At 37.0% G+C, this 27,922-nt stretch overlaps 3 protein-coding genes across 6 annotated transcripts; 1 reads left to right on the forward strand and 2 right to left on the reverse strand.

Moving 5' to 3' along the window:
• Positions 1-1,182: 1,182 nt before the first annotated feature.
• LOC121051241 lies at positions 1,183-3,283 on the forward strand. The gene is made up of 2 exons (XM_040513403.1): positions 1,183-1,672; positions 3,015-3,283. Exons 1-2 carry the CDS (start codon positions 1,183-1,185, stop codon positions 3,281-3,283), a joined length of 759 nt encoding a protein of 252 aa, XP_040369337.1.
• Positions 3,284-13,700: 10,417 nt separating this feature from the next.
• Positions 13,701-17,976, reverse strand: LOC121051242. Its single transcript, XM_040513404.1, has 9 exons — positions 17,667-17,976; positions 17,180-17,253; positions 15,850-16,002; positions 15,636-15,698; positions 15,444-15,548; positions 15,203-15,319; positions 14,975-15,025; positions 14,221-14,886; positions 13,701-13,738 (listed from the first exon to the last, which is right to left on the reverse strand). The coding sequence occupies exons 3-9, from the start codon at positions 15,998-16,000 to the stop codon at positions 13,701-13,703; spliced, it is 1,191 nt and encodes a 396-aa protein (XP_040369338.1). The 5' UTR covers positions 16,001-16,002; positions 17,180-17,253; positions 17,667-17,976.
• A 5,285-nt stretch (positions 17,977-23,261) lies between these two features.
• LOC112190890 lies at positions 23,262-27,681 on the reverse strand. 4 transcript variants are annotated; one of them, XM_040513913.1, is made up of 7 exons: positions 27,598-27,681; positions 26,905-27,078; positions 26,102-26,257; positions 24,543-24,582; positions 24,005-24,111; positions 23,719-23,805; positions 23,262-23,476 (listed from the first exon to the last, which is right to left on the reverse strand). In XM_040513913.1, the coding sequence occupies exons 1-5, from the start codon at positions 27,634-27,636 to the stop codon at positions 24,065-24,067; spliced, it is 456 nt and encodes a 151-aa protein (XP_040369847.1). In that variant the 5' UTR covers positions 27,637-27,681; the 3' UTR covers positions 23,262-23,476; positions 23,719-23,805; positions 24,005-24,064. The 4 variants fall into 4 exon arrangements, with proteins under 4 accessions (XP_040369847.1, XP_040369846.1, XP_024186168.1 ...); XM_040513912.1 differs by lacking the exon at positions 27,598-27,681 and having other exon boundaries at positions 24,038-24,111; positions 26,905-27,589; XM_024330400.2 differs by lacking the exon at positions 27,598-27,681 and having other exon boundaries at positions 24,016-24,111; positions 26,905-27,589.
• Positions 27,682-27,922: the final 241 nt, after the last annotated feature.

Raw genomic sequence — 27,922 nt, forward strand, 5'->3', positions numbered from 1 at the left:
CAATTACCCAACTTTTTCAACACGTGGCTGTTTTATTCAATTTTCTGGACGCTTTTGCCCCTCTATAACTGAAACCTCTAACTGAAACGTTTTGAAATCGTAACAGAAACATGATTTAGGGAGCGAAGCTCTCCGATTTTAGTGAGAGATGTTCGGCTGTATCTGTAGAGAGAGAAGCCCCCTGGGTTTTGAGTGTGGAGCTCTATCATTTTAGAGAGAGAGAGAGAGGAGCTGTGCGATTTATATAGACAGGAGAGAGAAGCTCCCTGGTTCCGGTTTTTGAAGCTATACGGCGATTTCGGTGTGTGAAGCTCCCGCGATTTATATTTAGAGCTGCTTTGATTGTCACATGGATCGTGATCCAGATGCTCTTTGTGTTCCTCCACTGCGGTTTGCTTTTGTTGCTTTACCTCTATCTAATCCGTTTGGCTTTTATCTCTGTTTAATATGTTTGATTGTAGGAATTTTTTTGTACGAATTGTTGTCTTATTTTCGAACTGATTTTTCTGAATCAGAGCTTCCAGGTGTTTGTTTTGTTATGAATTGTTTATGTAATTTTGATTTTGAACTTCCATGTGTTTTTGAGTGCATTGTGTTAGTTTTGAGTTTCTGTATTAATTTCGTGTTTCTTTTGGTGTATTCATGTTTGGATTTTGCGGTTGAGCTGTTTCCGAAGTGTTGCGGTAGTTCTGATTATATTCTTGGGAGGCAGTAATATTTCTAGTGGGGGCCAATAATGTTGTTCAACGATATTTTAGTATCTATAATTGTTGCTTACTAATTTTTTATTTGAATGCATTTCAATTTATTACGTCTTACAAATTTTTTGTGGCTGTTTTGACTATATTACTGGGGACCAGTATTTAGTGTATTGGGGGGCAGTAATGTTTTTATGTGTTATTAAGTCGTTGTAATTGTTGTTTTTTTTATCCTTTTCATCATTTTAAAAGTTGTTTTGTACTGCTTCTACTTCGTTTTGGTAGGTTTGATTACATTATTGGGGGGCAGTATTCAGTTTATTGGGGGGGGGGGGCAGTAATATGTGTTTTAGGTTTAATAATAGATTTGTTTGCATGTGTTTTCTTCTCAGGTCTATGGCTGATCCTCTGGTTGCTAGGTGTCTGTACTCTGGCAAAAGTTATATGATTCCTTTTAATCAATGCATGAGCTACTCTGAGTTGTATGAAGACATTTTCCGTACATTCCAGTTTTCCCCAACTGATATTGTTGAGCTTCAATATTCAGTTCCAGGTTGTGAAGTCTGTTCTGCGTAATGATCGTGATTTCCAGATGCTGTTTTGCTATGCTAGAATACATAGGCTAGAGTGTGTTGATATTTCAGTTTTAAAGATTGGGGGAGGTTGTAGGAGAAACTGTTCACTGGATAGTGGTTCGGAAGTTATTGATGAAGATGATTATTTGGGTGATGCATTCAGGACTGAAGTTCACAAGACGTATTTGTCTGATGAGTGGAGTTCTTATATTCATAATGTCGGGGATAAGTTTCATGGCGCTGCTGAGCTCCATGAAAAGCTTAGGAAGTATGCAATTGCAGTTGATTTCGAGTTTGTATTCCTGAGAAATGATTTGGATCGTATTCATGCAGTCTGTGCAAATGTTGGAACTGAAGGTTGTGATTGGCATCTTCGTGCTTTTTCATCATCTGCCAATGGTTGCCTTTATATCACAGAGTTGAATAATATTCACACTTGCAAGGGTGTAGTTAGGACTCAAAAACACAAGCTTTTGGGATCCAAGGTTGTCAAGACTTGCATTGCTGCTGATGTTAGCTTTAATCTTTCATTGAAGCCAAGGGAGATTATGAGCAAGTTCAAATCAACATATGGGTTTGATATTTCATACAAGGTTGCCTTGAAAGCAAAGCATCGGGCCAAGGAAGCGATTTATGGTTTCAATGCAGACACGTTCAGCAAGTTATCTTGGTATAAGGAAACCGTTTTGCAGAGTAACCCTGCCTCTTCTTTTGTGTTGGAGGTTGAACCATCTACAAATCGTTTTCAGAGGCTTTTCGTTGCTTACGGAGGTTGTGTAGACGACTTCCAATTCTGTTTGCCAGTGTTGTATGTTGATGGAACGTTTGGTAAAAGCATTTACAAGGGGCAGATTCTGTCTGCAACTGGAAGGAATGGGAATCAAGGTAACTGTATTGTTTATTGCCCCCCCCCAATAAATTTATTATTGGCCCCCAGTAATATTGGCTTTTGTTATAGTTTCATCTGTATGCTTAATATTTCTTGTTTTAGTTTCTTTCATTGTGATAGATATCATTTTTACATTGCTGTGCGACGTTGTGAGAGTGTCCTGCCGTTCAATAACAACATTATTGGCCCCCAGTAGACTGATTTTACTGTGATCTGGTTTATGCAGGTTTCTATTGCTGGTAATCCTCATCTGTTTTGTGGCGAACGTTGCCAGTAAATATAGGGGTAAAGGTAATTCAAAATTGATAGAAGATGTAAAGCAGAAGTTTTTTCAGGTTGCATATTCATCTACACAGAAGGAATACCGTTTCAATTTGCGGTTGCTTAGAGCAGTTGGAGGTGCCGATATTATTGACCCTTTTCTTTCTGAATTGCCTGTGGAAAATTGGTGCCGTACAGTTTATACTAGCTGTCGATATGGAATTATGGCTAATGGGATTGCTGAATCATTTAACTCTTGGATTGCAATTTAGCGTTTGATGCCAATCTATTGTATGCTAGACCAGACAAGAATTAAACAAATGGAGATGGCGGGTAAAAGGAGGGAAGAGGCAGAACGTTGGACCACAGAACTAACTCCCAAAATGGAGGAAAGGTTGAAGGTGCAGATGGAGAAATCTCGTCGTTTCAGTGTCCATTATTCAAGTCCTGGAGTTTATGAGGTTCGATCTGACTTTTCATATGTAGTCAACATTTCCGATCATGCATGTTCATGTGTTAAATGGCAGATCAATTGTTTTTCTTGTCCTCACGGCCTTGCTGCATTACAAGCTGCTTCTGAAAATGTATATGATTATATTGATAAGTACTTTCATGTTGATATGTTCAAGAAGAGCTACAGTTTTCCTATCCATCCGATAACCAATGTTGATATGTCTTCTTCGGATTCTGCTTCTGAATGTATATTACATCCCCTTGCGAAGAGGCCCCCCGGGAGGCCTAGGGTGAAGCGGTTCAAGTCGGTTGGAGAGGTTGAAAAGAATCTGATTCGTTGTGGTCGTTGTGGCAAAATGGGCACTCATAACAAGTTGAGCTGCACTGAACCTCTCGTTCAGCAGTAGTTTATGTTTCTGTAGAGAGTTTTTAGGTTTTGACTTTGTCTACTGGGGGGCAGTAATTAATTTATTGGGGGCCAGTAATTGTTTATATTCAGGCTCAAATAAACATTTTTCTTTTCACATGTCAGATTCTTACTGTTGGGATGATTAAAATTTCATTTACATAGCACAAGTTCAATTTTCCAACAGGTTTAATGCCTATTGGGTGGCAGTAACTTTTTTATTGGGGCCAGTAATTGTTTATATTCAGGCTTAAATAAACATTTTTATTTTCACATGTCAGATTCTTACTGTTGGGATGATTAAAATTGCATTTACATAGCACAAGTTCAATTTTCCAACATGTTTAATGCTTATTGGGTAGCAATACTGGGGGGAAGTAATTGGTTTATTAGGGACCAGTAATTGTTTATATTCAGGCTCAAATAAACATTTTTATTTTCACATGTCAGATTCTTACTGTTGGGATGATTAAAATTGCATTTACATAGCACAAGTTCAATTTTCCAACAGGTTTAATGCTTATTGGGTGGCAATATTGAGGGGCAGTAATTGGTTTATTGGGACATATGAGGTAGTAACATGTCTAATTTGGAGCATTTGTGTAAAGCGCTTGCTTCTAAGTGAAGTCAGCATCAGTATACTGATAGGAGCATTTTAATGTGATATTTTAATAGTTAATTCCTCACATTTTGCTTAGTTAATTCCTTAACTGAATCGATTTTTAATTCAATTTCTATTTTTAGGTACATTGGAGTAAATGAAGGTGAAATGAGCGTTAGGTCCATAATTACCTGGAAATGATGGAGAAAAATGGAAATGTACTAAAAGATCAATTTTACACATATTCCTACTCCGGCTAGGAGAAACCAAGCCAAGCAAAGAAGAAGGAGCGGCCGCCTGACCAAATGAACTTCAAATGAGCTGAAACCTTCCAGATCCATTCTAGACACCCAAAGGATCATTTCTTATGAAGAGTGCCAGAGAAAAATATGAGTGGAAGGCCTTCAAACAATCAGCCCAATTTTCTACAGAAGCAAAACCGGAAAACTGGACCTGTAAGAGGTCCAGCAGCATTTCCGGCCCAACCACATGGATTGAAGCTCTGAAAATTTTTCAGGATGATCTACACTCATAGTGGAACATTTCATATGAAGAAGTCGAAGGCATATAATGAAGTCTTGTTGGAGAAATAATTGAAGGAATAAAGGGGCAGAAACTGACCTGAAAACAGCTCAACACCACATATTCATGTTTCCCACCCACATGAAGAAAGCTAGATGCTTTTCTCTTTTTCCTTGGATATATTTTTTCTACAATCTCTTTAATAGATCATCATCACTTCCATGTTGCTGCACCTTCATGCTTTGCTTTCATTTCATCATTTCTCTTTCTTTTCCATATTCTACAAATCACTTTCATACTCCACTTTCATTATTTTTCTTCCACTCATCATTTCACTCTTCTTTTTCTTCCCTATATAAAAACCTTCTCCTCTCATTCTAAAACACATTCCTTCACCCATTCCATCTTCTTTGTCTCTCCATTTCCTTTCCATTTTCCCAAAAATTCCTTCATCCATTTCATCTCCTTGTCTCACCATTTCCTCTCCATTTTCCTTAGTTAACCAATTCCTTCATCCATTCCATCTTCTTTGTCTCTCCATTTCCTTTCCATTTTCCACACATTCCTTCATCCATTCCATCTTCTTTGTCTCTCCATTTCCTTTCCATTTTCCTAAACACATTCCTTCATCCATTCCATCTTCTTTGTCTCTCCATTTCCTTTCCATTTTTCTCTCCATTCTCTAGTTTTAAGTTTCTGCATTTTTAAGCAAAGAGAAGAAGAGAAAAAGAAGCCATGAAGCCTCCTAGCCGTCATCATCCACCTTGTGCCGTGATAGTGAAGTCTTGCTTTAAAGATTCAAGATCAACGTCTCAAGCTCTTCATCATCCACTCCCTTCATGGTGTGTAGATACCTCTACTAGCATGACTAGTTTGCTATCTCACCAAGCATAATTAACACCCTCTTTGGAACACCCACAAGCCATGGTGAGGCCCAACCGCTACTTGCATCTTGTAGCCCTATGTTCAAGCTACGCTACGGTATCCGGAAGTCGCAAATCCGTCGCCGGGAAGCCACCTTTCCGGCCTTGCAAAGTTGCCCTCACAAACATAGCTTTCTACATGTTAAATAGACTAGAATAGTAACTTTGCTTGTCCCACATCGAAGAACAAGTAAATGAGAAGCATTCCTTCATCTATAAAAGGAATGCCTCCTCCCACAACTCAACACATTCATTACATCTCTTGTAATCTTGTTAGGCCGCAAGGCTCGACACACTAGTATAGCTTTCAAGTGGACGTAGTCTCCCGCCCATGCGGAGGCGAACCACTATACATCTTGTGTCAATCTCTCTCTCTCTCTCTCTTTACTTATCGTTAATTAGATCCCCAATGGATCCAAGCATTAACATTGGCGCCGTCTGTGGGAAGCCGACACACAAAGGCTTCGTCACCTACCACGAACTTTGACCCGAAAATGTCGAGTCGACGCTCATTCAACATCAAATCATGGCTGGTCAACGCCCGGCGGAATCGGTCAACGCCCGGCGGGGTCGGTCAACTCCCAGCGGGTCCGGTCAACGCCCGACGGAGTCGGTCAAACCCCGGCGGAGCAGGTCAACGCACATCAAGGCTTGGTCAACGCTGAACCTTCAAAAAAAAAATAATAAATAAAATTCTCAGGACACCCAGAAAACTTCTCTGGGCACCCCTCCAATTTTCAAATTTCCCGCCAGACTTCGGGCCTCCGCTGAACGAGATCCCCTCTCCGCTCCGCTGGGGAACCACCGCCCAACCTCCTTCGCCGGTGAACACCCTCGCTGGCCAAGTGCTCCGCTTTACTCGGCGTCTCCGCCGCACGTGGATCATCCGCCGAGCTCCAGACCCGCCTCAGCGTCTCCAGCGGTAGATCACCGCCTACCTTGCACCGCCGACCTTCCATCAAGCGGCTTCCGAGCTCCAATCATGGCGGCCAACCATCGAACCGGGTCTCCGCTGAGCTCCAAATCCCCGCTGAACTGTGCACCGCCGGGATGCACCGCTGGAGGTTCACCGATGAGCTGCACCGCTGTACGTTCACTGCTGAACTTCACCGCCAGAGCACACCAGCGGCAAAACCCCCGCCGGAGAGGGCCACCGCTGGCCAAATGCTTCGCTCCTCCGGCCAGGAACTCCGCCACCCAAGAGCTGGGCTCCGCTGGACAAGGGCTCCGTCCGCCAAAGAATGCAGCAGAACTCAAAACCTCCACTGCACTCTAGCTCCGCCAAACTCGGAGCCTCCGTTGAATTCCAGGTCCGCTACACTCCAGCTCCAGGCACCGCTGACCGAGCTCCACTCCACCGGAACACCTCAGGTAACCTGCCGCCGCTAGCCAACCCGCTAGCTTGACTCCGCCGGACTACCTTCGCTGAGTCACACTTCCATTTCCGCTAAAATGGCCATCCCCCCGCCGGCCAACTCTTACTCCGCTGACCCAAGTCTCCGCCGGACTAAACCGCTAGTAGACACCGTCGACGAAACCTCCGCCAGCCCCTAACCAATCAGCTCACCCATGACGAGCTCTGTCATTGATCAACACTCATCCATCATTGGTCAACGCCCATCCATGAACTCCATCACTGGGCGTTCACTCTATCCACTTGCTGATCCTTGTTTGAACACAGCTACCTCCTCTAAGCTAATTACTTTCATTCGAAAGCTTCACCTTACTGCTCAGGCAATAGTCGTCGACCCAACAGCAACCACCGATCATTCAAGCAGGTGGCCGGTGTCATCTGGCTTACTCTGTCCACGGACAAGCTAAGTTCCCTTTGATTTATGGTTTCCTCCTTAATATTCAAGCACCACGTGCTTCGGCATTTTGCATAAATAATCTAGGGGACACCTGCATGAATACACTCCACAAACATATATATATATATATATCTTTTATGTATGGGCCGTTTGTGCCGTTCCCATCACTTGTGGACACGTACTCCTCCTCTTTTCTTACTTCGTCTGTGGCAGCAATTAAACATTAACTCCGTACACATTACGTGTGTAGCTTCTAGCTTCTTATCTGTCGTTCATAATTGCTGAGAGTTAACAGTTATACAAGTACATAGTCAACCTCATGGTATATGCATGTACCCCCACCGCCCAGGTGCCATTAATATGCCATGCAATTACACATGCATATAATTGTCACTTGCTCTCATCTATCTCTAAATGCATAACCAGTGTTATATATGCCACCACTTGATGACTATTGTGTCATAAGTCCAAATTACATGTGATAATTATTATGCATAATTCAGTTTGGCTAACATAACATCACACACATATAAATTTACTGGGGAAGTCAACCATGCATATCTACCTAAGTCCAAAGGAAATGATGTGTATACCATATGTACCCATCTTTAATTAATGGGTCTTTCATACTTCTACGGCTCTCTGTAGTGAAAGTATACATCTTGACAAAGTTATACCCAATCTGTTTCGCCTACTTCAATGTCTATATTGATATATGCATGCTATTTGTCATCAACTATTACTTGCTATACACTTTGCCTCGAATCTTATCAAAGTACATATGCAAATTATTAGTGTTGATTTTTCAAATCTACATATTAATCATCTATTTTGTTTCAAGGAAATTCAACTATTTCTATTGAGCATTCAACCTCAACTACGAGTTGACGTACATTATCGGAGTACTTTATCCGCCACAAGCAATGAACCTCAAATCGGCATAAGATAAGTACCTTCCTCTTATCTTTTCGCTCTTACAATTTGAGCTACCGCCGATGCCATGACTATACATGTCTCCATGACCCTTAAGCATGCCTACAAAATGTTATTAGCAACTTTACTACAAGTACATGCTACACACATACATGCTTAAATTCAATTACTTGTGACATGCATCTAGAAGCTTGTGACACTTATGACTTAATTAAACATGCTCGGATAAACGACTTGTTCGGGTTACGACTCGCTTGGGTATCGAGTATGGCCACGACTTGCGCTTGGGCCACGCCTCGCATGCTCGCACAACGCCTACACACTCAACTACACCCAACTTGCTCGAACAACCCAACTTGCTCGATCATGTCCAACATGTTTTACTTAAAGCCCCAAGTTCACAAACGCTTCATTCTATGTCACCGGGACTACTCCCACAAAATTACTATGGACACCCATTACACTTGCCACTATCTATTGTGCGTGTTATATGGCCATAAGATCCACATATACAACTACCAATATTTTACATGTTCATACACATTAATGGAATATTGAGTTTTTCTACCATTTGGTATTCGCTACAAATCGAATTCTTTTCGCATTCCATTAATATGAGCGGTAACCAATGCAACAAGCATTCTACATATGCCTATTTTTTGTCTTTGTTGTGCAGGTTAATGAGTCCCTTCTTGCTTACGGAGTTCGGGGACTTGTAGGGGCTCTGTGCCGCCTGCTTATGCTTGGTGACTTCATGTTTATAACTCCCCAACCAAGAAGCTCCTCTTGCTTGCGGACTTTGGGGACTTGTAGATACCTCTACTAGCATGACTAGTTTGCTATCTCACCAAGCATAATTAACACCCTCTTTGGAACACCCACAAGCCATGGTGAGGCCCAACCGCTACTTGCATCTTGTAGCCCTATGTTCAAGCTACGCTACGGTATCCGGAAGTCGCAAATCCGTCCCCGGGAAGCCACCTTTCCGGCCTTGCAAAGTTGCCCTCACAAACATAGCTTTCTACATGTTAAATAGACTAGAATAGTAACTTTGCTTGTCCCACATCGAAGAACAAGTAAATGAGAAGCATTCCTTCATCTATAAAAGGAATGCCTCCTCCCACAACTCAACACATTCATTACATCTCTTGTAATCTTGTTAGGCCGCAAGGCTCGACACACTAGTATAGCTTTCAAGTGGACGTAGTCTCCCGCCCATGCGGAGGCGAACCACTATACATCTTGTGTCAATCTCTCTCTCTCTCTCTCTCTTTACTTATCGTTAATTAGATCCCCAATGGATCCAAGCATTAACATGGTGTAATTCTATCTTTTTCCTTGTAATTTCTTTTGGTTTTCTTTGTTTAGATTTATAGAACTATGAATTCTAGTTAACAAATAATGTTAAGGGCAAAGTTTAAAGCCCGTTTATATGTTTTGAGATAAAGTTGTGATTTCTATATGTTGATTTTTATGTTGCTTATGTGGGTTTGTTTAATTAAATTTGCATGATAGAAAACTTTTGTATTTTAATCTTATGTGGTTGCAAACACTTAGGGTTTTGATATAATTGGTGCTAGGTTTAAGAACATGAAATCGACTTTTCGTTTTGTGTAAACTTGAATCAAAGTAGTAAAGGTTTTGTGCAAAGACCGAATTTAATTAAAGAGGATTGCAATTAGGTGGACTTTTCCATACTAAGTTGTACACTTGAGTTGATAGCCTTTCTCTATGTCTAATGCGTTGAACATGTCATGATTGACTAGCTTTCTAGGGCTTGATTGCATGTTTGATAGGATTAATCTAGGTGCTTTCACTTAGGTTAATTAGCATTGAAAAGTAAAATATGGGAAATCATTTGCTTTCGAATGTTTCACATGATCAACTCCTCTCTCATGACATTTAAAATCAACTATATGAATTGTAATTGGATTTCTTGCATATGGATGTGGTTTTGATCCACCCTTGTATATATGTTTTTACATTTTCTTTATTTTATTTATCTTAATTTTCAATTCTATAATTCTTAAACCCCCCCCCTTTTATTTTGTTACTTGTATATACTAGAAATTATACCCGCGCTTTGCTGCGGGTTTTGAAATTACAACGATAATATTTAGGGACTAAATTTACATATAACTTAGTGAAGAATGCTGATCCCCTATTTGCATACCATATTGCTTTAGAGGTGCATCATACTCATAGCTAGTTGCAACGAAGGGATCGCCAGCAGCAGATTTTCCATGGATCAATGATGGTATCTCCACATGGTCTTTCGCCTTTGACCATGGTATGGTCTTTCTCCATGGATCACAGATTTTCCTTCTCGATGCCCGAGCATCCATCCATTGCATTCTTTTCGATCTTGTTGTATCAATATCTAATGCAACGTATATATTTCATTTTATAAATTTTGTAAAACATCTTTATAGACAATATTTTTAGTATATTTGTTTGGTATATCATTGCTATTATTTATCAAAATTTTTAAACCATTTATTGATGTAACTCTTGAAAGTGCAACATATAATTGTCCGTGAGTAAAAACAGGCTCAGGCAAATATATACCAACTTGATTTAATGATTGACCTTGACTTTTGTTGATTGTCATGGCATAACATGGTCTAATTGGAAATTGACGTCTTTTAAAAATGAATGGCCATTTATTTTCAGTTGCTGTAAGTACAATTCTAGGTATTAAAATTTTTTTACCTATATTATTTCCTGTTAATATTTTTGCTTCTATTAATCGATCAAATAAATTTGTAACTATTAATCTTGTTCCATTACATAAACCAGATTTTTGATTTAAATTTCTTAATAACATGATTGGCATTCCAACATTTAGTGTCAATTTATGTGATGGTAATCCAGTAAATTCAAGTTTATTTAAGAATTCTATAGGATATAAAAGATCGATATTTTCATTGCTTTTGGAATTAGATGAAATAGTGTCTGAACTCAGATAAGTCGTCGTGTCACCTGGTAATAAACTTATAGCATAATCATTTATATCACGTACTATAGCATTTCGTGGTGTAACTATTGCGCGTTCCCTTAAATGTTCAAATTTATTGTAATTAGTGCTAAAATTTGAATATGTTGCAGAAAAAATTGCTTCTATTGGATCTGTATAATTATGGATAAGTAAATTATTTGGGATTTCAACCCAAGATGTATCTCTATCATTTTCATAGTTAATTGATTGTATTTTACCTTCTCCAATTTGTAATAACCAATTTGCAAAAGCCGAAATAGTTTTTTTATCTTCATCAGTTAAATTTTTTTTTGATAATCTCATATTTTCTGTTAAATGAAATATTTTAAATGATTGCCAAAGATATGAGTAATTTAATGAAGCTTCAATTACTTCTTCTTTAGTTCCTCCTGCAACAACAGGTAAAATTTGTCTAAAATCTCCACCTAATAAAATAGGTTTACCGCCAAATGGTTTATCAATTTCTGTATTATTTGGTTTTGTTAAAATATCGCGTAAACATTTATCTAATGATTCAAAACAACATTTGTGACACATTGGAGCTTCATCCCAAATAATTAATTCTGTTTTATCAATTAGTTTTGCAAGATGAGTCCCTTTTTTTATTGGACATATCGATAAATTATTTACTGTAAGAGGTATTTTAAATCTAGAATGAGCTGTTCTACCATTTGGAAGTAATATTGAAGCAATTCCTGATGAAGCAACAGCTAGAACTATTTTTCCTTCAGATCTTAATTTGCTTATTATTGTATGCCATAAAAAAGTTTTACCAGTTCCTCCATGACCATGAACAAAAAAAGTATTACATGTTTTTTCTTCAATTGCTTTAATAACTTCATCATAAACAATTCTTTGACATGTATTTAATTGAGTAACTAAATTCATGTGTTGACGTTTTAATTCGAAACAATCATAATCTAACTCTTCTTGTAACAATTTATTATTTAATTGTAGCATTCTATCTATATCAGGCATTGGTAATTGATGATCTTTTAATGAGCTTGATGATTGATTAAATATTTGTTCCAACTCAAATAACAACCTGTTTTTTAGTTCAGACTCAGGTAAGTTTAGATTTGGGTTCCCGATTTCACTTCTAGCTTTATATAAAATATCATCACACATGTTGAACCAATGCGATTCTAATAACATTTTAGGATTTGCAACATCACAAAATAAGATTATTGTGACAAAAAGTTGACGCATTTCAGATGCTGTTGCTATATGTGAGGAATATGTTAATGCCTCAATCCATTCTTTATCATCACCTAACAAACCTAAAGATTGGCATGCTTCTTGATAAGTAGAATGTACAATACCATTAACTGTTTTTATTGAATTAAAATCGCAGCAACCTTTTTGAACATTTAATAACATTCTCATAAAATATAATTCACCGAATGTAGGATGTACATATCTTAGTCGACCGATTGTTTGACATTGTTTTCTTGGTGCCCAATATTTTTTGTCATTATGCCAAACGAATTTAGTTGGAAATTCTAGATAAGTTAATTGACGCGCTTCTGGATATATTTTATTAGCTTTGAACCACGCAGTAAGCATAGTATCTTCTGTACTTTTATGTTTAATTATTGATTCAAGCGATTGAAATTCATTAAAAACAACATTTTGTTCTAAAGGCATATGAATTTTTAAATGCTGAACAGCAGGATGTCGATGATGAATTTCATATTCAAATAATCTCCAGACAGATTCATGAGGAGTTAAATAACGACAATTAAGATAAGTTTGAATTTCATCATTACAATCTTCATGTAGTAAAGCTCGAACTCGATCTGGTCCTTTATTAATATATTTAAATAAATATTTAATTAACATGGATTGAGAGCATGATTCAACATTAATGTGAGCATTATATTTTAATAATAAATGTGAATTATAGGGTACGACAAAATTATTACCAATATGCATACAATTTTTGATCACATATTTTGTATGGTCATCACGACGTCTATAAGTTGTAGGTAAACCTGCTTCGAACACAGTTTTTGTATTATATGATTTTGGAAAAAATTTAGAACATTTTCCATCTCTCATGCATGTGGAGCCTAAATTTATTTGTCCGCAAGGTCCATGTATCATAAATTGACTAACAATTTCAAAAAGTTCTGGATTAGCATTTTTATCCGGTAATTCTGCTGAAATAATAGAATCTATATCATCTGCTGTGTAACATTTGTAATGTTTTTTCAACCAAAATAACATATGAGCATGGGGAAGTCCTCTTTTTTGAAATTCTATTGTACAAACATCTGTATTTAAAAAGAAATTGTTATTAGTCAGTTTTAGATATTTTTAAAATTTATACAACAAAAAACAACAAACAAAATAATGCAATATAAAAGAAATTGTTATCAGTTTTAAATATTTTCAAAATTTATACAAAAAAAAAAAAATAATACAATATAATAATGTGTTGAAACTTACCTGCTTCAACTTCTCCAAAAGGTTCTCCCGACTTGATATAAGCAATCATATTTTGTAATTTTATTTTAAAAATTCTTGAAATTATATCAGGTCTATCTTCAACTCTACATATAGGATTTTTTTCAAAATATCTTGATATTTCTCTCCACTTAACATTGCAAGTAAAAGTAATGAATAAATCAGGATTCCCATATTGTCTGCAAATTGCCATAGCATCCTGATAATTATTGATCATATATCTAGGACTTCCAGTATGAGAGCTTGGTAAAATAATTCTTTGTCCTAAGTCATGACCTTTATTAATTCCAGCTGACGCTGCAATATAAAGATCTTTATAAATCTCTGTTCTAAGATTTTTTTGATTTCTTCTGATCCAATCTAAACGATATTCTTCAATAGTTGCATATGAATCTACTAAAAATTGTTGAAATAATCGTCCACCTTGCAATAAAGTATTTGTTTCGTAATTTCTATCTTGTATTTGATATGCAATATAACTTCGCATTGACATCTTCTCTCTTTTTTGCTCACGATTTTTTCCTATTTGTTCCATTTGTAAATCTGGTGTATATCCATCTTCACCGTATGGAAAAAGAATTGGATATTGCAATGACATATATTTCGGATGTATTTTAGAAACTCGTTGTAAGGATCCACTATTTGATTCAATAATTATATCTTTATTTGAATTATATTCACCAATATCACCAACAATTAAACCACCAATTTCATCATTTACTGGCTTTTCATATTGTTTATCATCGGTAGAGCGGCGATCAAGTATACTCATCTTAAATGAAGGTAAAGAACGGTTTTCAAATTTATCTCTCATAATGCGAAATTGTTTTGCTAATTCATTAATTTCATCGAACATCTTAATAAGTCCTTCAACGATATCTGATCTAATATTTTGATTAACATGAGCAGGATCAATAGCATTAATACGATTTGAAATTTCATTTCTAGTATCATATACATATAATTGAGCATATTTAGGAGACTCACCTTCAGAAGGCAACACAGAACCCATTAAATGATGTACTTGTCCATTAATTTTGAATATATAAGGACCTGATCCAGCATTTATTTTATGATCAATTTTTGCTCCCATTGATGTGAAACAGAACATTGAATTATAAATTCGAATATTTTCTTTAAACTGTTTGTCATTCAATAATGTTCTAAGAAAATTAGGAGTTGGTTTAGGTTGTGAAAGTTTAATCTGTCCTTTTCTACAGCAATTTGTATATATGAGTTGCGCATTTATAGATGATTGTTTTATAGCTTCTTCGTGCCAAAAGTATGCACCGCAATAAATACAATTATAGACGTTGTCTCCAGAGTCCTCATATTTCACAATTAGTCCTGCCACCAGAATTTTTCTTTTGTCAAGCATTTGCTATGATTATTAACTGTTGAAATGATTCATAAATTTCAAAAAAAAAAAAAATACCTTCTTTAGTTTTTTGATAGGCTGCTTGACCAATTGAATAAGAAGATTCACCTGTTATTCAAAAGTGGCCACATTGTTCATTAAAAAAAAACAAAAACAACTATAGTATCCTGATGCAGAAATAATTACATTTTCAGTTTCAACAGTTCGTACAAATGACTAAAAAAAAAATAGTGTGGTCATGTTGCAAAACAATGACTAAGAAGTATCCAACATTATTACACTTACCTATCATATATGTACTATAAGCAGCTGAATTTTTTTGTCGATCATTTCTACTTCCCTGATTATTTTCATCATGACTCTCAGATGTCTGATTCTTTTCGAGTAGCACTGGCTCAGATGCTGCAAACAAAATTTAAATGATATCAACTACATTAAATATGTGAATACAACGGATGACTACAAAAAGGAACTTTATGAAAGTAATTCATCTATACAAACTTTAAAGTTAATAATATATGGTTACCTTCTCTCCACCTTCTTGATTTTCTTCGACAATCCATGCTCATATTAGCAAGATCACTTCCCGAAACTCTCCTTAGTTTACTTTTTCCACTGTTTGTTGTCATCCCTGTATTTAAAGGACGATCATTTATCAATGAAGTTGTATATGATTCTAGCTGGAAGTAAGAAATCATTCTTGGTCAAAATGTATTACCATTTTGATTATTGCTGCTGCAAGTCTGACTCTGACTCTCTTTGGTGATCAATGTCTCAGAAGCTACAAACAGAAGTTTTAATAATGACAGAAGTTTTAATAATGTCAACTATCTTAAAACTATGGACATTAAATGAAATTCTATGAAAATTACTCATCTACACAATAATTCCTAATCTACACAATCGTTCTAAAGTTAATAATGCATAGTTACCTTCTCTCCATCTTTTTGATTTTCTTCTACAATCCATGGTCATGTTAGGAAGAGTAGTTAGATTCTGATCATTAAGTATTCTTTGTCCTCTCTTTGGACTGTTATTATCGCCTCCTAAAAATTTGTTCTTCTTTCCACTTTCTGTTGACATCACTGCTTTCAATGAATTTTGTTATACACTTGTAAGATCATAGACTAAATTAAAAAAGCAAAGACCAAATTCAAACACTCAGTTGACAAATAAACTTCATAGAGATATCAGAGAATCTAGTCTATATCTCATGAATGGAAAAGAATTAACCTCAACACCTCCAATAACAAAAATTATAAGGACATCCATAATTGAAAGAAACACATAAAATAAAATTAAAATAAAAAAATAAAAAAACCCTATAGTTCTGTATATGGTATGAAGGAAAATATACTCAACTAATCCATATTAGGGTTCATGTGCTTTAAGTATATATTTGTATAGCTTTGTCTGATATATTTGTCTGAGAGCTGTTTTTATGTATTAATAGGTACGTGTTTGATGAATCATAATCTGAAGCATGTGGCCTAGCTAGGTCTAAACAATGGGGTGCCTCTACCTAATTGCATAATGGAGTAGTCCTGTAACCCTCACATAAATTCCTACTCAAAACTATTATATCAAATTCCCAACACAGTGACAGAAACTGCAAAAGCAAAAATACTAAAAATAAGAACCTGAGAACTATATGACTGACAAAGATGGACCTTACGTGTTTCAAATTTGCAACCTTAGACCCTAAGATGATGGTTTGAATTATTTCATGCAATCCTGCATTTAGGTTGATATGAGAACAGTTCTTGATTAGTTTGCAATGCTACTTTGAAAGAAAACTCTTGGCTATACATGGTCAAATTTTGTGTGATGGATAGCACGCAGAAGGACAAACTGAGGCAAAATGTATCAACAAACTACTACAGCAAGCATTTCTAAGGTTTATACTATGCTTTCCAAAAAATTAGGACATAAGTCATATGAGGAAGTTAGAAAAGAGATTTGCATTCGATGATAGGCAACATGTAAATATGCTAAATAAGAGTGCATATGTTGCAGGTTATAACCAAACTGATAAAGTAAGCATTTTCAATGTTTATGCCATAGCTGACGTCTGCTATTAGATTGAAGTCGAAACAATTTTCACTCTGCATTATACCTAAGCAGCTTCTTTCATCTTGTTTCAATTATTATAAATAATCAATCCCATGTACAATTGATCTAGGATTAAACTAAGGACATAAGAATCCTTCTATCATTATTGCCTTGACTTCAAAATTATACATATAAATATAAACAACCAACCTGAGAAAGATGATATTGGAATGTCAGCAGCAGCAGCAGCTTCACAATTGACAACACCTCAAATGCTATCTAATCTGCATAAATTAAATCCAATTGACAAAATGAAAATAGAAAGCTAAAACATTGAGATTGATTGATCAATTCAATTGAAAAAATATATTGGGCAGCCTACTCCCTAAAATCCACTACAACCTACGACGACATTACATCAAAAATTCAACAGATCCTGAACAATATTTGAATCTCTATCTTCCCTTTTCCAAAATCTCTTGATAATTAAAAACCGGACGCCAAGCATAATATGGAACAGTTAGCATGATGACGGAAAAAGCAGTAAACATCTCATTTGCCGGGTTGAGGTCAACAATCCATAATTTAATTTCAAAATTTATTTTAGCTGTTTTAGCAGTTAATTTCAAAATTTAATCGATTATACTATGAACCATTATGAAAAAAGGAAAAACTGAAATCGATATGGAGGGAGTACCTTTTTCAGAATTGAGAAACAGGACAGCTTCAGTGGGGGACGTGGTAGGATCGTTCAAATTGTAGAGAGAATCTGCCAATCAAACCCAAAACCAACAAACTACCCATAAGCAAAGTTACCTCAATTTACTTCATTACTTCAGACATTACCCACAAACATGCAAGAAAACAAATAACCCACACCTGAAACACAGATCTTCTGACAAATAAATCACTTCAATACAAAACTCATAAACAGCTTCAATCAGAAAATTTGAGGAGATTAAAAAAAAAAAAAATACCGTCCACTTGTTTTCTCTCAAGCAAGCAAGAGTTTCTAATCTCTATTTTTCTTCTTCTTTTCCTTCTTCCCCCGTTCTCTTATCCCTCTCTTTATCTGTGTGCTCAATGAACAACAAAATCCCAAAAAGAAAACGATTTTATCAGGTCTAATGGGAAATAGAAACCCAAACTCCATCAAAAGAGACCCAAACTCTATCAAGCTTTCATCAATAACCATACCTGATAATCTAGAAGAGGTAACAGTATCAAGAAGAACCCAAACTCTATCAGGATTTGATCAATCACCGAATCTGCTAATTTGGAGGACTGAACGTTATGAAACTCTATGACAGCTTTGATTGACAACTAAACCCGATAACCAGAGACTGCGAATTTTGGTATATATAGAGGCTTCGGTCGGTGTGAGGCTTCCAGATATGTAGATTGATGATTTTGTCGGTGTGAATAGGTCGGTTTTGGTATATATAGAGGCTTCGGTCGGTGTGAGGCTTCCAGATATGTAGATTGATGATTTTGTCGGTGTGAATAGGTCGGTGTAAACAGAGGCTTCGAGATTTCTAGATAGAGGCTTCCAGATTTCTAGATAGGTCGGTGTATATAGGAATCGGCTCAGCTCCAGCCGACACACCAAAACAGCTTACAAAATAGAAAACGGCTTATGAACAGTGAAACGGCTTATGAACAGTTAACTGACGTTTTATATATAGTAAATTTCTATTCTTTATTTTATTTTTGTAAATAATACTTTATTATTTTAATTCTTTATTTGTTTATACAATTGTATATATTTATATTCTTTATTTTATTTTTGTAAATAATACTTTTCTTTATTTGTTTCACAATTACAAGTGTACCCTCAATCCCCGGATAGAACGATCCCTATTTGCTTATACTACTAACGATATTTCAGGGTTAAATTATGCGCTTCCCAAAAGGCACATCATATACTATATCATCCAATAATGCACTTCATTTCACCATAGTTTGAAGATTAGGCTAGTACAACAACTTTACAATCCCTACTCTTCGGATATGAAAACTACATGTCTAAATATGTTATATCTAATCTCATGCCTCACTTTCTTCCCAATACTAGGTGCATGAACCTCTCAAGCAGTCTTTTCCTCTCAAGCCTTCCTTGGTTGGTTCTACGCCATTTACAATGCTCTCCATGTAATGTAGCATAAAGGGCCTGTGGGAGTAGTCAAATATTTATGACGATTACCCGGTCATGAATATGGTTATAAATGCGGGTCTTCATTGCAGCTATAAGTACGGCGGTAATTGCGGCGATAAGTATGGAGTTTACTGCGGCTTTAAGGGCAATGGCGGTTATGAAATCATCACAGCAATAATTATCGACATAAGTACGTAACATAAATGTAGACATAAACCCTCGAATAATGACGACTTGTTCCCGAAGTAAGTCATCGCCTATATAAAGGAGGCTCGACGTCCAGGTAATGGATCTCATTCCGATTATGTCTACTCCACTACTAAGAAACAAACTGACTTAGGCAACAAAGGGTTTTCTGCAGGTACCCCCCTTCTCCTCGAGCCGACGGTCAAACTCCAAGACAACGCTCGAGGGAAGCTTCTCTATTGTTCCCAGGTCAGCTCCCGCTCCAGTCCGCATTAATTGTTGGGTCAAACTCCTCTACGAAATTTTTCACCTCCAACAGTGCCCGCAATCACCACTGTAAAGAAGTAAAAATAATTTATGTTTAGGAATGTAGGCAGCAACGACAAATGTTACACAAGTATTATCACAAATAGTTTGCTTCAATGTACTTACGATGATGGGTTCTGTTGCGGGCAGTCAAAGTCTTCATAGAGTTCATAGTCTGTCTCCGCAATGTTATTATGTAAGATCCAGTTCCTGGTTTGTTTTTCCTCCTCGGTCATTGCTTCTTCAACAATAATCAGGTTTTCCTTATCATCTTCGCCTTTGTATTTCTCTCGAGTGACATTTGGATCTTGGCTTTCTCCCAGCATTCTCATCTTAGTCAAGTTCACAGCATGTATGAATTTCTTTATGTGCTTTACCTGTTTTTTGCAGATATAGAATTTTAGTTCCCCAAAAGCATGCCAACAGTATTGAAAAGATAAAACTGAAATTGTGTAATTACTACATACCACTCTTGCTGCATTCAGGTGGTACTTCTCCTCATTGTTGAATTCATCTACTGGTGGCCTCAATGAATTCATATGACTGAAGCTCCTTTTTTCATTGTCAATTACCAGCAAGGTGTAGTGCATGCTTGTGATGTGGTGAATTGGTAATAGCACCTTTTTGAATCGGAAAATTGCAGGAATTGATAAGATACTAGGGGACAGTAATCATTATACTGGGGTGCAGTAGATCATTGGATGGAACCACTCATTGAAAGACTTACGTCAGTTTCCATGTCCCCCTCTTGGATTATTACTCTTAGGTCGTGCTTGGTGATCCGGCGTAGAAGATCACTGCTGATCCAGAACTCGGTCCTGTTGAAACAGAAACATTTGATTCCAACACAGATTTTATCAGTATGAAAAACGGAAATTAAATTGTTACACCATTTTTTAAACCATGCTGTGTACTTACGTGTCTTTCTGAGCAACGTTGAAGAAGTCTCGATAGTGCCTTGCCACTGCTGGGTCCAGTGTTTTCCATGTTTGCTTATCGCATTCGACTCCCTTAAGCTTTATCTTGTTGTGAAATTTTCCATGGACTTGCGGCATTATTCCTGCTTTCTTAGGTGCAGCTCGTTTTGAAATTTTTGCCTCTTCCGGAGTGTCGTACTCCCACTCCTCCTCTCTAGCCTTCTTGGCAGCCCTCCAGTATGTCTTCACGTTTTTCACTATAGAATGTATGTCCGGAGTTTTCTTCTGTTGTTCCTGATCTGCATGGGTCCCTTCCTTCTTTTTTTCCTTTACAATTAATTCCATCACTTCTTTCTCAGCAATATTCCTTATAATGTTATCGAGTTGTTCATCTTCCTCTTCATTCCCATGTTCTTGTTGCCCCAGAGGAAAACGGCTTTCATTTTCTTCTTCATGTACTTCCTGTGCAATAGGAAACGCTGACGTCACCGTGTCCGTTGACTTTCCCGCACTGGCTGCATAATGGGTTTCCTCTCCGACGCTTGGTCCAAAGTTTGGATTTTCATCATCAACTTCATCTTGGGGGACCACTCTCGGCTTGAAAGGAACTATCTTAAGTTGGGTTTGAGGTGGGGGGACCTCTCCTCTCCCTTTCAAGCCGTATGTACAACGCCCTGATGAGGTTATTTTTGGCCCGCTTTTCAATTTCCAACTCCCTAATTCTCTCGTCGGCAACCTTCAGCTTTCCCCATAAATCCTTGTTCTGTGCAGTCAGGTCCTCATTTGCTTTGGCAAGCCTTGCTAACTTAACCTCCATTTCTTTTGTGGGCTTTGTCTCACCAATGGTTTCCTTCATCTCCCTAATTAGTTCCTTGATATTCCCCGTCAGCCTTTCATTTTGTTGCTCTTCCGCTTGGCTTGCCAAGGGTACCTACCAAAAATATAACCAAAACCATCAAGTTATTGGTCCCCAATAATGTGTTCACTGGGGGCCAGTAATAATATTATTTCCCCCCAGTAGACTGCCATAACAGCACATATCTACATGTAAACAAGTCAATGATTTAAAATTCAACCAACAAACATCAGTTATTCACTTCATAGGCTTTGTTTAAGGTATCTATTACTGGCCTATTACTGGGTTAACGCATTACTGGGTCCCAGTAATGTATCTTTTACCCCACAATTACTAGCAGCAGACAAGCTCAGTTGTGCCACTCACCCAGTTGTCAAAGCTTGGTGTGTCCTGCACCTCATCACCCAGCTCGAGGTCTTCCAGTCTATTTTTTGCCGGCCATGGTCCAGATTTTATCAGATCTTGTTACATTTAACAAGTAAGTAATGTGTAGTAAACATTGAAAATAAGGTATATATATAATGTTTTTGTAATTTGCTTACCACGGCTAAGTTCTCGTTCATGTACATCTGCTCCAGGCTAAAAATTTCCTTTATTGACCATCGGATGAATCGTGGAGTCTCATTCTGCTTTCCAGGAATCCAGGTCTTTGCCTTGGTCTTCTTAAGGAACCAGTAATAGATGAGAAGAAGACATCCATTCAAAACAGATGGACTGTTCCTCCTATACTTTTGTAACCCTTCCATCAAGAAGTTCAGAATTAATCTTGGCCACTTGTACATGTTTATGGTCTCAATCCGTTCACATATCGCGACCATATCCCATGTGATCTGAGCATCGGTTCGGGTGAAGAAGAATGTGCTGAATAGATATGTGATCATTAGCACAGCTATCTTCCTGGCATCTTTCTCTTCTGCCGACTTTGTCAACTCAGTTATCAGTGTCGACTCCACCCTTGTTCTGAGGACAGCCTGCGTCTTTAAAGGGCTGCCAAATATTGGAGAGTCTTCCATCTCTTCCCTTACCACCCTCCTGTTCACATTAAACACTTCTCCTTCAGCCGGGAGGTGAAATAAAGCGGTGACATCCTCCTCCGTTATTTCCATAACAATATCCCCAAACTTCCACTTGTTGTCGGTGCGGTCGAAGTGCCTAAGGAGTATCTCCAGGTCCGCTTCATGTTTGTGCAGCTGGATCTCGGTTATCTTGTCCTGCCAGAAAGGTTCCATCATTTGACCAAAGTCGGTACCCATCAAAATCTCTTTCGTTTGGTCTGGTATTCTATCTTTGTGTGCGTTGACCATCCTCCAGAATGCACTGAGCGTCCACTTTTGTTGCTTCCACTCAATCTTTGCTTTATGTGTCTCTTTTTTCTCCTCTTTTTTCACTGCCCTTTTCGTTTGCTTCTTGGCTTTCTTCCTCTTTGGTTTTTCTTCTTCTGTATCCACTTCCTCTTGAAGTTGTTTCCTTTTTGATTGTTGTCTTGTTTTGATTACAAACCTTTTCGTTGTCTGTTCACCTTCTGATTCTGCTACAAAAAAAAATTGCAGGGCAAAAGAGCATTGGCGACGGCTCTGCGACAGCAATGCTTCCGACGCCGTTGGTGGCGTCGCCAATGTTATTTTCCACGGCAATTCCCCGTCGCAAGACTATTAGCGATGGCAAACGTTTGCCGTAGCAAGAATTTTGCGACGGAAAAATGCCGTCGCAAATACCAATGGCGACGCCACCAACCGCTACTGAAGTTTTTTGCCGTCGCCAAAAGTCATATGCTACGGCAAAAATGCCATCGCAAAAAATTATTTATGAATAAAAAAAAATCGGCATGCAAATGCATACCGATTTTTTTTTTTTTTTAATGAATGAAAACTATACAAAAAGGAATGAAGCTTATATAAAAGGAAATGTTACACATTAATTTTCCTCATAAATGTCACAAAATGAATATTGAAGCTTCTACCAAAATTTACAAGATCAATAATTAAGCTTTACAAGTTAGTTATTTTCCTCTACTTCAAGATGAACTTTGCAGGGATCTTCCTCGATCTACTTCATGTACCAATTACTCTAGTGTTGTTGCAAGCCTCCTATAACAGAAAGTCAGAAATCTTCAAGCATTCATTAAAGAAACAAAAAGCTGGAAAATTAATGGGAGATGTACACATGACATAGATATTGTTCATATCAGTACATACAATTAATATTTCACTTGAACTCTTAATTACTTTTTGACATTTTGAGTCAGCAAGTGTGCTAAATCCAGGTCTTTCTACGATTAAAGCTAGAGTAGTTGATTTGAAGAATGCTAAATCCATAGTTCCATACTTACCTCGAAATATGTCTGAATTTCCATTCATTATATATCATGAAGATCCCTCCCAATTAGTTCCTGAATAGGGGGCTGCTGCGAGTAATCCTGAAGGAACACGAAAAATTATTCAATTCATATGCACTAGGAATAGTAAATTATGCAACTGCATCAACGTAGACCAACTGTTTTTAAAATGGCATAGTCGAACTACAGCGTCACTATAGTATCAATTGCAAACCAAATACAATTGATAAGTTCCATAGTTACAGACTAGAAATAAATAAAAGTATCTTCTGAACATTACCGGAATCGTACTTGAGGTGATATGTTCCCCTACTTGGTTTGTTACTTCATGCCCCTCCTCTCAAATTTCTCCATAACAATGTTGCCTTAAGGCCAAAAGTACTGCTCCTGTATGTTTACGAAGGTAAAAATTTAATCAAAATCAACTTAAGCACCCAATTGCATAATATAAATGTGAAACAGATTCCAACTTCGCAGTGGCTAATCTAACCATTATTATATATTTACCATATAGCAAAAATCGATAGCAAAAGAAAATTGATAAACAATATACATAAGAGCTTGTAAATCAAAAAGGAAAATATCGAATAACAAAAATAAGAGGTTTCTTCCTAGCTTCTGGGTGTGTGAACGTATGTCTGCCAAACAGATAGAAAAGCCAAACAGCACTGATTTCTAATGGGTATAATAAACACAATTAGTCAAACTATATACTGCACATAATTGCATATGCACGACCCTTCAGGCATGAGCATGGAGAAAAAGGAACCAATCAAATCAATGAATCAACACAAACATTATTGATGAAGAAAAATTACCAGCTAGGGAATCCTTGCGCTCCAACCAAATAGTAGCCAACTGCAAGACAACCATAATAAACAGAAATCAGAAAAATTGTTAGCAGAGTAGAGATATATCCATTAAAGAAAAAATTAAAATGAACAACAATTAGAGTGAAAAGACATCCTTAAGGTTGAATCTAAGATTGCAAATCTTTGTTTTTTTGGCATCGATTCAGCACAGTAAAGCAATTGTAAACCATCGAGACATGAAATTTCAATTCTTTGCTCATCCAATCATATGTCTTCCGTACTTTGAAACTTTTATACCCAGAATCATAGTAAAAGTGATTTGTAATTGTGAATAAAGATATTATTATACAACATCCAAACCCAGAAGCTGATGAGATGGGAATATGGAAGTCATCAAGCTTCTCTCGCGGCTGTAGAATAGATATACGAGATGACGGATATCTAAGAGATGAGATATTCAAAGTCCAACTGAGAGAGCGAAACAGAGGGATAGTTAAGTACTGTTCTTAAATCGTGAACTAGCATGAACAATTGAGCTAACTATCAATTGTGAAATGATAAATTTTGAGAAACAACCAAATCAGGCACACCAGCATATAGCAAAGATCAAATACCGAACTCTTTATACTACCTCAGACTTCAAACTTAACCAAAAGTATTAGCAGTTTGTGAACATATACTGGATATTAGGTATGGAGATATCACTTCAAAATAACTTTTCTTTTTAGGAGGCACAAATGTATCTACTAAAATGTAATTTAAATTCCAATATTGCAATGGTAGAAACCTATGAAACTTGACAAAATTACCTAAACAAACAAAAGACTACCAAGGAAAATAATACCAACTCCATTAGTTCCTAAGATTCAATCAGAAATCTATCAGCCAAGACCGAATTTTCATCAGAGGAAGATCTGAAGCAAGAAGAAGTGATTCTAGGATATGTGTCTCCTCATGGATCTCAGAAAAATTCACAGGCAGAAAAATTCACAGCTCTCAAAAATCCCAACAGTCCTCCACACTAAGCAAGGAACATTAAAGACAAAAACATAAAAAACCAATCATTGACATCACTTACCAAGTATTAACTGTGACTTTTTACCGTCAATATTTTAGAAGTGTAATTGAGGTGAAAATAACCGTATAAAAAAATTAATGTGAAAATAACTAGCTTAAAACATTAGCAGGTTGTAAATTAATGCTTCCTCCCGTACAGTAATCAACCAAAGTTACTACATTGTTGATTAAAGATTCAAAATATATTGCAAGACTAGTACATAGCAGAAACTAAGAAAATTATTCCAAAAAGAATAATTATCCTTTATGGCTCCTTGTTTTCCATGGTCATCTGATTTCAACAAATGGGGTACCAAGATAATTAGATAATGCATGACAGCATGAGTAACACATGTAAGACATTTACCAAACACTGGGGGAGAGAAAGACAAGATCATCATGCACTGAACCAGTATGGCATAGATAATGAGTATTCATTATTGAAATGGTAACAATAAGAATGCACTATTTAGTAGAAAAGACAAACAATTACTGCATCACTTTCTTACATGTCCACCAAACTCTGTTGTTATCCATGTAGGCCTTGGTTTCACATTGAACTGCTTCCAGCACCACTCTTGAAAAGAGGAGAAATTATAATCATATGTTTGAAACATGCTTCTATCTCGGCTACTAGACATTGGCATAACCATTTCTGTGCAAGCCTGTAGGAAAGAAAAGATGGTTTTATGAATGACGATCAAGACCTTCTACAGAGGAAAGATAAAATATTGAAGAGTAACTGCAGAATGAATTACAGGATTACCATGGCCTAACACACTTCATTTAAGTGATGTTTTAGAAAGATAAAATATTGAAGAGTAAAAATAGAAAGCAAGCTCAAGCATACCAACAGCCCAAAGAAATGACAAAGTGGGTAGTGTGTGTTCTACTATGTTGACAGAGTTAAGTGCAATGAGAAGTGAAGTGAAGGTTCCCAGAAATCATGTGCGCTGCAGATCCGTTATTCATTGGGGTATCCATAAACTATCATTGTACATTGATTCCTTATGCAGTTGACCAATTAAATTCAACTTTTAGTTTGGCAAATTGTAAGAGATCTAATGTACAGTGACTGTCACCAGATCGACACAAACTCTTAAACCATCCAATAAACCTGGACTACTAAATTTGAAGAACAAAAGATTTGTGAAAAAATACAAATTTATAGCAGATACTATAGTATATTTTAAGTGAAATAACCTATAAATAAGAATGCAAAATTATACCACCTATATCTACCTAATGTAATAGATAAAGCATGATTGTTCACAAAACATGAAACATAAATCTTGGGAGGTGAATTGCATACCAAAACAGGAAATCTGACAACGATAGCTCCAGCAACACTAACTACAATAGCCAGAGCAGTGAAAGCCAAGGAGCTGAAGGCATCAGATATCATACCCAGCGCATAGACACCAGCTCCAGCTGCACCTCCAAGCATTGTAGTAGTCACCGAAAGGTAATTCAAAGGCGGAGGCACCTGAATGTATCTCCCAAATGAATGGAAAACAACTCTACTCTCCAAACAGATTACAACAACCACCAAAGCAACGACGCCATTCATTACAACAACAACCACTAGGCCATTATTTGCTTACATTCCAGTGTCAAAAGCAACCCAAATTCAAGCATAGTGAGGAACCCTTTTCTTCTATAATGGATATGCATACTCAAAAATGAAATCCAGTCAATCAAGTAGTTCAACACATATATACCATTCTTTACAAGCAACCAAAAGTCACTAGAAGAAAGAAATTTTCCAACTTTCATAAGCAAAACAATGTCTTGGCTGAACCTAAAACACCATTTCAATTCAAACCAAAAACAAAAGGATTTGACATGCAGAGAAAAGAGGGAAATTGGTCATCAAGTTTGCAACTTTTATACTTATTTCTACATTCTAGTAGATCATAACTGAAAACCTCAAACATAAAATTGAACACCAGTAATAACAAGAAGCCCAAAATAGAAACCAAGCCAAAAGAGATTGAGAACTAACCAAGATGCGAACTTTCTGAGAACAGAGAAGAGAACGCATCCGAGTTCAATCGAAATTCCTCATGAATTCCGCTTGGACAGAACGAATCTCTCACGAATGACCCAACCATTAAATTGGACGCATCTGAGTTGAATCGGATTCAAAGAGAGAGGGAGAGGAACGACTGAAGAGAAAACCAAATTGAAATAACGAAAAAGAATAATCCCTGGATTTAGACCAACACAGTGGCCACCAAGTTCTGCGATGTTATTTGTTGGGTTAGATCCAGAACGAAGAGGAAGAGAAAGAGGGTTGCGGTAGAGATCGAACAGAGATTGAGGGAAAT

Source organism: Rosa chinensis, chromosome 2, assembly GCF_002994745.2.
Source record: "Rosa chinensis cultivar Old Blush chromosome 2, RchiOBHm-V2, whole genome shotgun sequence".
In the NCBI taxonomy this organism is placed as follows: domain Eukaryota; kingdom Viridiplantae; phylum Streptophyta; class Magnoliopsida; order Rosales; family Rosaceae; genus Rosa; species Rosa chinensis.

Bases quoted from the DNA above. Each gene is read 5' to 3' on its own strand.
- LOC121051241 (XM_040513403.1), top strand. From the start codon at position 1,183: ATGAAGACATTTTCCGTACATTCCAGTTTTCCCCAACTGATATTGTTG. The intron at 1,673-3,014 runs GTTGCCTTTATA...AAAATGTATATG, and splicing joins TTTTTCATCATCTGCCAATG to ATTATATTGATAAGTACTTT.
- LOC121051242 (XM_040513404.1), bottom strand. From the start codon at position 16,000: ATGTCAACAGAAAGTGGAAAGAAGAACAAATTTTTAGGAGGCGATAAT. The intron at 15,320-15,443 runs GTAACCATATAT...TTTTGTTTGCAG, and splicing joins ATCAAGAAGGTGGAGAGAAG to CATCTGAGCCAGTGCTACTC. The intron at 14,887-14,974 runs GTATTTTTTTTT...TTCTGGTGGCAG, and splicing joins CTATCAAAAAACTAAAGAAG to GACTAATTGTGAAATATGAG.
- LOC112190890 (XM_040513912.1), bottom strand. From the start codon at position 27,162: ATGAATGGCGTCGTTGCTTTGGTGGTTGTTGTAATCTGTTTGGAGAGT. The intron at 26,258-26,904 runs GTATGCAATTCA...TCTTTCCTACAG, and splicing joins TTGTCAGATTTCCTGTTTTG to GCTTGCACAGAAATGGTTAT. The intron at 24,583-26,101 runs GTAAGAAAGTGA...GTTGTCTTGCAG, and splicing joins CAACAGAGTTTGGTGGACAT to TTGGCTACTATTTGGTTGGA.